At 40.6% G+C, this 12,233-nt stretch overlaps 1 protein-coding gene across 1 annotated transcript in view; it reads right to left on the bottom strand.

Annotated features, from left to right (window-relative positions):
- Positions 1-2,589: 2,589 nt before the first annotated feature.
- POLG2 (DNA polymerase gamma 2, accessory subunit) overlaps positions 2,590-12,233 on the bottom strand; it is a gene marked incomplete in the record, with an annotated part of 565,932 nt that continues 556,288 nt past the window's right edge. Inside the window, 1 exon segment of the mRNA XM_044080883.1 lies at positions 2,590-2,779. Within this exon segment, the coding sequence (XP_043936818.1) occupies positions 2,614-2,779 (166 nt within the window).

Genomic DNA, 12,233 nt, shown 5'->3' with positions numbered 1-12,233 from the left:
AGTCAGCACCGGCACAGGGCAAGGAAAACTGAGTGGTCAGATCAGTGGGCCCCAAAAACCAAAGGGTGTGCTGAAGGGGAAAACAAGGGATGGATCTAAGGACACCACTGGCACTGGTTGAGGACCAGAGGTGAAGAAAAGGAACCATAGTCCATCAACACCTGAAGAAAGGAACACATCAGCTTTTAAGTCAGAAATTTTTAGACTACTGACTGACCCAGCAGATCTGGATAAAGCTGTAGAAGCTGGCTTCAATGCTTACCTAGATGATGGATCCAAGTCTTGGACCTGAAACTGAGAAGTACAGATCTGGAATGGTGGTAGTTCTAGAGAGAACTTGGCTGGAGTGATGGGGAGAAATGGAAACTGGAGCCTGGCCAATGAGGGAGGAGCTGCAGAGAGAAAGGGGCTACTGACGTTAAGGGTCTGGGACTCCAGCGACTCCAAATGAAGAACATTGACCTCCAGAGATTGGTGCCAATGTAGTAACAAAGGCAATGTATTAGCTGGACCTAAAGGCCAGTGGACCTTCAGGTCCAGCTGATTATCAGATGATTAACGTTTACGATCATCCTTCTTCCTGACTTTAGAACTCCCCTTACTATGCTTACATTTGTCTTTATCCTTCACATCCCTCTTCTCTGGCTTTTTGTCTTTCTTAGAGGAAGGGGAAGTGGTCACTGGAGGAGCAGATGACAATGACAGGAGCATCCCTTTCAATATATGTTTGAACTGTCACACCAGGGCTGTGGTGCCAAAGGCAGGACAGGCCTGGCATGCCACCATCCAGTTGTGTAGCACTTGTCATGGTCCTCTTATGGAGTCCATTTATGCCCACACAGCACATTTCTTGAACACTGCAGCAGGAGACTGCTTATCCATAACTGTATCGAAAAAACACAGTACAAGAACAGTAAGGTAGAACAATTAACACACTAACAACAAGGTATACAAGGCAACAGTCCTATATGAAAAATAAATTTAAGTAGCTACAGCCAAAATTTTTTTGGAAGAACAAAGGGGGAAACCAGTAAATGAGGTGAGGCTGCTACAAGATAATCTAAGCTAACCTAGACAAAGAACTGACTAGCAAAAAATAGACTATTTACTATAAAACAGTAAGAAAGGTAAAGGAGGCAAAAAAAAATAAACTGAAATAACAAACAATGCATTTATCTAAGGAGCTTGTATGGACCACAACTGATGATAAAGGCAGCAAATGAGGTCTGGGAAGATACTGTAGGGTACGGCAGGGCATTACAGGTAGTGGAGGTAGGGCTCTGAGGATGAAGACTGCAATAATGCTGGCTTCAGATCCAGTATAACCACAGTCAGATGGATGGAAAAGACATTGGATATAGAGTTATCTGGTAGAATACAGCAAACTGTAAGAAAGGAGGAACACATTTGATAATGGAAAAAATACAGAACTTTACTCTTGAATTACCTAAACAATCTGTCAACAAAGAACTAGGAAGATAGAAGCCAAGCAGCATCACAGGTGCTAGAAAAAGCACCAAACTACATGAAGTTCCAAGTGCCAAGTAGTTTTAATGCCTGTAATACAAATTCCTCTTACCAGACGGGTGACTTCACACCAGATCTAAAATTGTTTCCCATTAGACAGTACCCAGCACAGACTAGCATGGGCCTGCTGCTCCTGAAAACTTGTTGAACATCATGCTTCATGAGATAAGAAAGCCAAAGTCAAAAATGTGAAGACGATTCTCCCAAAGTGATATCCTTCTTCCTAATTTTGAGTAAATGGTAGTCATTCATAAAAAAGCAAGTTGCCAATCTAATGCCAGAGTCAAAGCTGAATATAAACTAGTCTATAAAAGACCAGAGTCAGAAGTCTGAGGTTCTACATCAAAGCTTCTAAAAAGATTCAACTGGCAAAATCCACCTTGAGTACTGGAGATCATATGACTTTCTTTCATAACAAATCTGAACTTTTAACTAAATGCTGACATGCAAAAGTTCAAGGCTTCATCAGGGGTTGGAGATACCATCCAAATATGTTGAACTAATTCTTTCTAACCATTTCACTCATGAGCATAGCTCTCAACTGTCCAGATGTATTGTCTATTCCACATAAAATTTGTGGTTTTCAGGCAAATCACTGGGGATTGAAGTCCCTAAATAACAAATTTGAGTTTCAGACGTCATACCCTTCAGAAAATGCATGCTAACACAAATTCTGTTATACTACCAACTTTCTAATTTCATTTGAGCAATATTTAAAATCTGTCCCTATTTTTGGGCCTTTGTCCACACATTATTATTTCTTGCTCTAGGAGGTTGAGAGGTATATTCATGTGGTGTCTAACAATTCATGGTAAGAACTAAGAATTTTCAACTTGTTCTACTGAAGATTCCCTTTTTACAAAACTGGTTCAGCCAATTAGTTAAGCATATAGAGTAGCTACAAAAGAATAAAGTGTGGCCAAAATAAGTTTCTTAAGTGGCCCAGTTTATCATTGGACAAATGTATAACAGTGCAGCAACATACAATAAGCAACACATGAAACACAAAGCAATTTTATTTAAATAAAAAGCTATTAAAATGCAGGAAAAAGACCCACTGGATATTTTAGCAATGTTTATTGGACATTAAATATTGCTGGCAGCATCAATGTACTTCATTAAAAAATTCTTCACCTCAGAAATGTGCAACATTTCCTTCATGGTTGTATCTCTGTTTCTCAAAACAACTATCCCATTTTCCAGTGTGGAGTCACTGATAACAATGGTGAAGATAACACCCATCTCATCATACCTTAAAAGACAATTACAGAAGAGTAAGTCAATATATAGCTAAAAAGGAATGTGAGGTAACATGCAGGACAATCATACAAGCAAAACTATAAATCCATCATTTATGTTTAAAATTGGGATTACTTTCAAAAGTTTTTAGCTGACACTCCTGGCATATTTCTGTGAACAGAAAAATTTTAGCATAAAATATCCTACTTCATGCAAGATTGTATATATAAAACAATTAAATCTCTTAGGGTAGCGTAACACAAGAAGAACTCATCACAAGACAGTGGACAGGATGACAGAGAGAATTTTCTTGAGGAGGGTTAAGTTTACTGGATCCCTACCAAAAAGGTGATATTTCAATGGCACTGCTCATCTGGCAAGTCTGCCTGAAAAAAGAGATACATTATTGCTTTGTAAACACATGCATTATTTTCTTGATTTCAAAAACATCACAATACAAAAACAAATACACAACTCAATATAATTTATCTGTGGCTTTAGATCATAGGAGGTTGCTAGGCTACTGGCCCTGAGGCCCTTATAAGTCTAACCGAGAGTTTAGCCCATGTTTAGACAAGTCAGCACCCAGAGCCCCTGCCCAGCAGGACACAGGTGGAAAGGTGTATTTTCTGTTTCTCATTCAGTTATCCAAGTTGCACTTAAAAAGGGATAACGAGGTACTCTGCTTGACATGGAGAGGGAGTCTACTCCCCACATGGGAGAGTCTCTGGGACACAAATTTGTCCTGCCAACAAGTTCTATTGATATCACAGACCAGGTTGAGGTCGCGTGTACAGGATGCTCTAGTGGAGCTTCACTTGCGGATATGCAGCAGTCCCATCAAGGTCGGGTCTGAGATTGCTTTGTGTGCCAGACAGAGATCACCTCTAAGGTGTCTGTATGAAACTGAGTACAGGTCATAAGCCATACCTTGGGCAAAGATGGCTGTTACTCCAACCATGGGGGAAATATTTGGCCAGGATCAAAAAGGTATTCCATACTGCAAGAGACCAGAGTATCAGAAACCATGGTTTTCTTAAACAGAAATGTGTGGTGAGAATTCGCTTTGGTGCTTCTTTCTTGGATTTACAGATGAGGATCAATGAAAACGGAGGGAAAACATACAAGAATCGTCCAAGCCACATGGAACTGGTACACTGAACAGACTATGGTGGAGGACTTTGTTCTAAGTAGTAAAATGTGGATTTTTACAACAACCCACTGCTGAAAGACTAGGACCAAATGACTGCTCCCAACTCAGGACCAGTTGACAGCTGGAAAAGCAACTCAATCTGTCAGTAAATTCACTTCCCCTTTGACTGTGAAGTGATAACACACTGATGTTCTTGTCTGTGGTCCACTGTTAAACATGCACCAACTCTGTGCAGGGGAAGGGATATGCCCATATATTTCGATACTGCACGATAGACTGGTTGTTGCAATGTAATCTAACAGTTTTTTCTCTAAGACCGTCAGAACCTGAGAGACACTCTCTAGCTCCAAACAGTTAATTACATGGTTCCTTTCCAGGTAGTGTCAAACCCCATCTAGTGTTTAGAAACCCACTGTAGACTCCTAACCTCTCCAACTTCTATCAATACCTGCACGAGTTTTAGCTGCGAGAATGTGGGACATTAAAAGTTTGGTGGGACTGCACATCATTCCAGGGTCTTATAACAGGTGTCAGATGCTAAGAGGGCTGTAACTACATGTTTGCACTGCAGCCTACTCAACTCACTGCAAAACCTGCCCCCTCATCCTCATTCTCAGGCATGCAAATGGCTCCATAAAGATTTTGTCAGACATTAAAGACAGAAAATGCAGTAGAGTCTGGGCTTGTATGCTGGGCTGCAGCAAGTCAAGGACACCAGGGTTATAGTTTTCCTGTTTTTTTCTTTCATGACAGCAAAGACCAGCACCAGAGAATGCCCAACTCTGTACCTATGAATTCTAGCCTCTGCAAAGAAACCACAGAAGACTCTTCACAGTTTATGTTTTCCCCTATCGACCTGCAACTGCAGCAGCAGAAGCAGTATTCACTGCAAGGACAATTCAGGAATGACACTGGGTGTGTCACAGGAAGCAGGACATTCAGGTTGCAGAACACAAAGATCTGACTTACAAAGCTTCAACTACCGCAGCCAAGACTTCAACAAATACTGTGGGTGCAGAAGAAAGCCCAAATGTAAAACACTTTTTTTTGGAAATTATAGCCACCTACAGCCAAACAGAAGAACCTTCTATATGGGCAAAGATGTGACAAAATAAACATGGTGACCAGTGACGCACATCAACCATGAGAGATGTAACCACTTGGGTCTATGTTTGGCTATCGAAAACACAGATCTTCCAACAGCTAAATATTGTACATAAAATGGCTAAATATCATACATAAAACATCTAAACGTAAAATTACTGAATACATATAACTTCAAAAAATGCATTTATCGAATGGCCATAGCTGGCCAACAATGGAACAAAACCAACCACACCCCCCCAACTATATATACCAACTCCCGAGATCTCACTACAGTGGGGAATAGGGCAAATTTAAGAGGTTTCCTTCACTTACCTTATGCATCGCATTACTTCCTGGTTGTTGGACAACTATGGCCATTTGATAAATATATTTTCGAAGTTACATGTGTTAAGTAATTTTCCATTTAGATGTCTTATATTTAGTTGTTCCGGGACCTGTTTTACTGATAGCCGAACATGGACCCGACCACTTAGTCTCCACCAATATCTAAACTTACCTGATATTTTGGATGAAATCTCAGAGGCCCAGAAAAAAAAAAAAACAGTCCACTCTCTTCAAGTCCAGGAAACAGTAGGGGAAGAATCCCTTTCCCTGCTCAAAACAGAGGACAGCCTATGTGGGCCACTTCAGCAGTACAGTCTGAGTTTGTCTTAAGAGCTGTTAAAAGTATGGGTTTCCCAGTGAGTATCCTACTGGGACAGAACCTGTAAGCTTCAAGATGTGACCAACGATGACTATGTCCAGAACCCACTAGTCCTTAGTACTTGCTTTCCATCTTGGAAAAAAACTGAAGAGCTGCCAAACCCAAAACATGGAAAGGACAACTGCAGCTCTGCTGGCATGTGTATCTTCAGGCTCTAACATAAGAGTGAGAAGGTGTGAGAGTATGTGCCTCACTGCCTCCCCCATTACCTCCATGTGTGAACTTGCACACAGAACAACTCACAGAGTAGACATGCAGTCGATGTGCACCAGGTCATGGGTGACAGGAACTCCTTTATAAGTACTAGCCTACTGAAGTCAGCATGTGGTAAAGAAAAGCCTGCACCAGGCCTACAACTAGTCTTAGGCTGTATTCCCCAACAGTGCAGTCCCATACCTGTGTCTCAGTCTTCCAGCTGACAACTGTGATACCTAGGTCTGCAGGACTACCCAAAAGTCCCTCCCAAACCCTAGGTGAGGGACCCACTGAGGATGGGGAAGCCTTGGAAGGGAAGATGTCAGGCTTCATTACTTCAAACCCTTGACAACACAACTTTTAAGACCACTGTTCAGGATAAGGATGGTTTTCCTTATGTTCCAAATCAACAGTAAAAATACCCCTTAAGGTTACTATCCAGAATTGCACCCCCTCTGGGCCTACACTCATAAGAAAAGCTTTTGCCAGAGCAGGAGATTGGCAAAGACTTAAAACCATGTTTGTCAAGAACAAATTATGCACCTATGGAGATCTGAAATACAAATGGACTTACTTCCAGGAAGACTTGGTTGTAAGCTAACATTTCAAGTTCTGGCCCTTGTGTTGGTTCTTCAGCTAATACCTGGGGTTGCAGAATTGGACTCTTATGCCAATCCCTATAGGAGGAGATTTCATCCCTGTCCTCTTTCTTGGCCTCAAGATTTCTGTCTCTACTGCAATTGGCAGGGCTGAATGAACGGCATTGACAGCAGTACTTAATTTCAAGCATCTCCAAAAATAGTACATATAATACTGGTACAGAATTTTGCCTGTAATTTATTAGCCAAGTTGAAACCTGTTAGACTTATTTCTAGGTATGAGAATGGAGGAACAGTTTTTCTATGATCTTTTTGTTCCAATGCTTGCCAATCATTAAGCCTTTCCCTATGTGACATGAGCCCGTTCATTTCCCTATACTGCAGATTTTCCAGTATGGAGGCAAGAGTCATCAGTAGGAGCCATTATCCAGGCAACTATTATGGTGGTTTGTGCTTCTTGGCTGTGCTTCAACCATCCACATGCATACTGAAGAGATAAGTGCCCTTCAACCTGGCCAGGTGAGCCTGTTTTCCCCTTGCTCAGGACTAGGGACCTTAGATGAACTTATCTAGGGCTGGTCACAGCCAGGGAGCCCTGTCTCACCAGCAATGCAAATCTGGATAATCCCCTTGATGGGATCCCAAAAGTGACATTGCACATCTATCCCTAGCTGATAGGCACAACCTCCAAGTCAGCAGCAGCATACATCCTTGATAGAAGCTGGAGTAAGTTTTCTCTCAACCAACTCTGCTCTAAACCTACTCCCTCATGGTTGATATTACTAAAAAAATCATCGCGGGACCTCCAGTGCTCTCCTGAATATGTACTTGCTCCTATACACATGCTCCTTGACAGCTATTGTCACTGGCTTGTGAAACCAACCCCAAGTCATGCTAGTCAGTCTCTGGGCATGACTCCATTTGCAGTGGAGCAGTGGCTGACCAGGAACTACAACCACCTCCCCTTGTAATGGGAAAGTCAACAATTGCCACTCCCTCACATCCCCTCATGCCCAGCTCTTCCAGTGCTCAAGATGGTAACTGAACTCAGGTCATCTGGGTGATAATGAGAGCTTTATCCCTGTATGGCACTGAGCCAAACTTTGAGAAAGCAAGAACTTAATACTTACAGTCAAGATAAAGATCCCAGCTGCTTAAGTGCCAGAAAAGAACTGATAGGCTGAAGGACTCCATCTGAGTATAAACTGGTGTGTGATGGTATGTTATATAGGTTAACAGAAACACAACATTAAGGGGAAAAGACTGGTAGTTATGGAGTTCTGCAATTTACAAAACAAGGGTATCAAATGACAGCTACCCACTGAAGAAAAATATAGCAATCATGTTAAGCATGATAAACATGAGGATCATTTCGGCATTCTACAACACAGAATTTCAGGACTACATTTTGACAGCTGTTGTGTGTAGGGCTTTATCCCACAAGCTCTTGTACCCTCCTATATTGTATTCTCAAGACTAAGTAGTGCAATGTGAAGATATAAGTGGCCCCCTCCCTGAACTAAATTTCTGTCGCAGAAAGTATAGTTGCAGTAGGAACTTACCATAACTGTAGATCTTTGAGTATGTTCATTGTTGTAGCAGTCTTTACTTTGAGACTTCTGGCACAGAAGTCTCAATGTCCAGCCTGATTTTTAGGAGCGTTTTGCTCTTCCTCACTCTAGATAGAGTGGCTGCCTTCCTACCTGGATATCGGCAGGCCTGAGGTATTAAGAGATGTATGCCAATGCAGTCCATGGTTCTTTCTTGCCCTGGCAGTCTAGAGGATAAACTGCTGATCCAGAGCACTAACTGCTCGGGTGGACATGGGAAGAAAGACTGTCCCCATCTATGACAGACTAATAAAGCCACCCCCAAAACTGCCTCCCGAAGACCAAGGAGAAATGGTTTATGGTGGCAGTAGAAAGGGCAGAAGAGAAAGAGTAACCCCCAAGTCCCAGATGGCCACTCGATAGGAAAGAGAGAAGAAAAGGGACACATTACTGTTAAGAGTATGTGCATTGTTACATCTGCTATCATGACACATTCCTAACACAGTTGTACTTATGGTTCATGTTGCAGTAGTATTTACATTCAGGAATATTACCAGTACTTACAGCCCAGTTGGTAGCTGGCTCTGAGGACATGCTGGTTGAAGGATGCCCCTAGCAAATGCCTCCCTGGCTCTAAAAGCAATGTCCATTTTGTAATGTTTGGAGAAAATGCAGCCAGAGGACCAGGTAGCTGCTTTGAAAATAGTCTGAATATTAATTTCCTAAGAAAGGTAGTAGTGGCTGCTATAGCTCTTGTAGAATGGACCTTTACCTACCCCAGAATGATCTTACCATGAAAGGAGTAACTACTGGATATTATAGGTGAATCATTTTGATATGGTTTGTTTGGAAACAAATCTGCACTCTCTAGCTTCAGCAAATGATATAAAAGTGTCTTTTGCACTGTTCAAGTAAAATCTCAATTGCCTTTTCACATCCAAGGAATGTAGAATCCTCTTTCCTCTGCTCTACAAGAAGGAAAGTGCACTGGAAAATTGAATAACCTGATTCAAGAAAGTCTTATTACTATGAGTATGAAAGAAGGGCTGGTGCATAGACTAATCCTATCCCTAAGGAGGATTAGAAAATATTCTTTGTATTAGGGCACATACCTCTGAAATATTTCCATCCGAAGTTACAGACACTAAGAAGATAGTTCTCCAGGTCAGATACTGCAAGGATTCAGAAGGAGCTGGTTCAAGGGGATGAAGTGGTAATGCCAGCTTATCATCTGAGCTCCCTGCTTGAAAAAGTTCCACCTTGGGTGGGGGCTACAAGTGCATGATCCTTTTTAGGAATTATTTTACTGGCAACAAGGAAAACAGGAGGGAAACAGACATCCAGGCTGAAACAGTTTATATACACCTTCACAGAGGTGATTTGTAAAGACCCAATGGACAACTGTAGACAGTGAAGTCTGTTACACCCAGACCCCTCCTTTGGGTCAGACTTCCATTTAGCTAGATAAGATTTCCTTGTATGGTTTCCTATCCTTTCCCAAAATAGTGATCACATCATTAGAAAACATGTACCTAAAGGGTACGAGAGCTAAACCCAAGCCATCAGGCTTAGGAAAGTCCTAAAATTGGGGTGTACACAGGCTTATTAGATGGCTGCCCACAGATCAGCAGCTTAACTTCAGCTCTGCCAGTGTGAAAAAAAGAAACAGAGATAAGTGCCAGGAACTCTGGCATTTTTAGTAAATTCAGTTACAGCCCAGTAAGTACACTGCCTGTATGGCAGCAAAGAAGAAATTAAGAGCCTGAAAGAAAATCAACTAGAAAAGGTGAAGAGAAAACACTGACCAAGAAGAATCCAGAAGCACTTCAGATAAAAGTTCAAACTCCAGCTCTGATGCAATACATAGCTTCCAGTATTGCAGAGGAAAAAAGTCAAATATGCTTAAACCTGATTAAAATAAAACAAAACATTAAATAAGTGTATTAACTCAAATCACAGAAGTCTAGAAAAAATAAAAAAAAAATTAAACAGATATTTAGAATAATTGCTAAAACTGCAAAAATCAGAGGATGAAATGAAAAAAGGCGGTCTGAGTAAGAGACTGCTCAAGAACAGATGCTTGGAAAATGGTACAATTAGAGGACAGAACGTGCAGGGAAACAAACAGAGATCTGCTGTACTACAGAAACTGGAAGGAACAGACTATTAATTTTATGAAACCAGAAATAACCAACTGGACTGGTATTCCACAGCAGGAACTTTTAATTGAAAGGACACATGATTTGTATGCTCCACACCTGGCCATGAGAAAGCAGCAAAGGCATCTATTGATAAAGATGCAATTCTATCAACAGATAGACTGGATCCTGACAAAACTCTGTCAGAAGGGCAGACCATTAAAACTGGAGACAGTACAGCGTTTGTGGAAAATGATTTCACTGAACACCAGGCAGAAGAGAAGCAAATTTATTCCAGCAATTAGGAAATGTTGAGAGGCAAGTGAGAAATTCAAGCTGTTCTAGCCAGCAGTCTTTAGAATATATATATATATATATATATATATTTTTTTTTTTTTTTCCTGGAGAATTAAAGTATTTTTTGATGCCCAACAGACAAAGGAGGAAATACAAAAGTTTAACAAAGTGTGAGCCATCAGTAGAGGGAACTCTGCTTCTCATTCTCCTGATGATAAAGCTCATATATAGAGAGAGACTTTGCCAGTGAAACATCTTCTAATGTTCCAAAGGAAAATGTTTGAGAGAAAAAAAAAGCACAGGAGTTGACTAGGAAAATCGGGAGTTCCTTAGACTTGAACCAGAGTCTGGGGTTGGGAGATGGAGATGAACAGGAAGACCACCAACACTGAAATTAGTGAAAAAATGTGAGATTACAAAGCAATAATTGCATTGTAAAATATGGCTGTGAAAGTGGGAAAAAAAGGACTTTTGTTGACTTTGTTAAACTTGTGGGAAGACTGAAAGGCTTTTGCCCCACTTCATGTCTTTAATGTTTAGAAGGGCACTAAGGGGAAAGGAAGAGGGAAAAAAAAAGGTAACCAAGAAAAGCAATTTCTGTTAACGGTATTTCTGTAAAACTTTTCATGATATACATTACATGTTATATAGGAAAGCATTTTAGATACTGCTGTATGACAAAAATACTAAAATAAACAGATACATTTTTCTTTCTTCTTTTTAGTATTAAAAAATGTAGGCATTACATTGTAGAGAGAAAAAAAGGCTGGACAAAAGCGTGCTTAAATTAATGGTCTGAAATCTTGGATTGTCGAGTTGGGAAATGGGGTATAAAATTACACAGAGCATAAAACATGTAGAGCTGATATGTTTTCTCTTACTTTTGCATAGGTGAATCTCTGGATTAAGAACCTTGGCTTAATCTAAGTTTTGAGAAGAAACAAGTAAACAGAACACTGAATGTAATTAAAAGTTTTCCTTTAGCAATAAATGTTCAGCATGACTTTATCAGCCTGCAGATGAGAGCTACATTTTTGTGTTTCTATCAAGACAAGCTGATTAGAGGACAATAAAATGCCAGAGCACTGGTTTCTTTGAAGCTAAGAGTTAATTCTGAAATTGTGCAAACTGGTTTTCACATCTAGTAGGGAAATGAAGATAAAACAAGAACAGACAGCAATTGGTGCATGTCTTAGCAAAGATAACCTTAGCTTTAGGGCAGATAATGCCCATGTGTGCAGTTGTCTATTTGGGACAACTGTTTCTAGTAATGGGGTTAAACTTCATTATTTGAAGATGTACACAGCTTTGTGTGCTTTAAATTAATAGAATATTGCGGTATTCTTTTTTGTTTGAGGGTTTTCATTAAAACAAAGTCTTGTAAAATGTGACATAGGGGGTTCAAACGGAGAAGACAAGAAGCAACTGCATAAAAGATCAATCTATCAAACATTAGTGAGTACATGCACCACAAAAGCAGGCAATTTACTTTTACAAAAGCTACCATATATAATAGATGGGAATAATAACATGTCCTTGCATTCACCTCTGCAGTATTCCTTACAAATGGAGATTCCCTGCCATGAAGCCCACCGTCCGGCCAGTTTATCAAAGTCTACCATTGCTTTAAGGTACACTGAACATCACCTGCACACTTCCTGTGTAGGGTAGGGCATAAAGGTGACATTCAGGTGTACCATCCTCAGAAATTCTTTGCTGCCAGTC

Source organism: Protopterus annectens, chromosome 8.part0 (genome assembly GCF_019279795.1).
Source record: "Protopterus annectens isolate FY-2018-M chromosome 8.part0, PAN1.0, whole genome shotgun sequence".
Classification (NCBI taxonomy): domain Eukaryota; kingdom Metazoa; phylum Chordata; order Ceratodontiformes; family Protopteridae; genus Protopterus; species Protopterus annectens.
The sequence above is the reverse complement of the archived record's forward strand: the minus strand, read 5'-3'. Positions and strand labels throughout refer to the sequence as shown.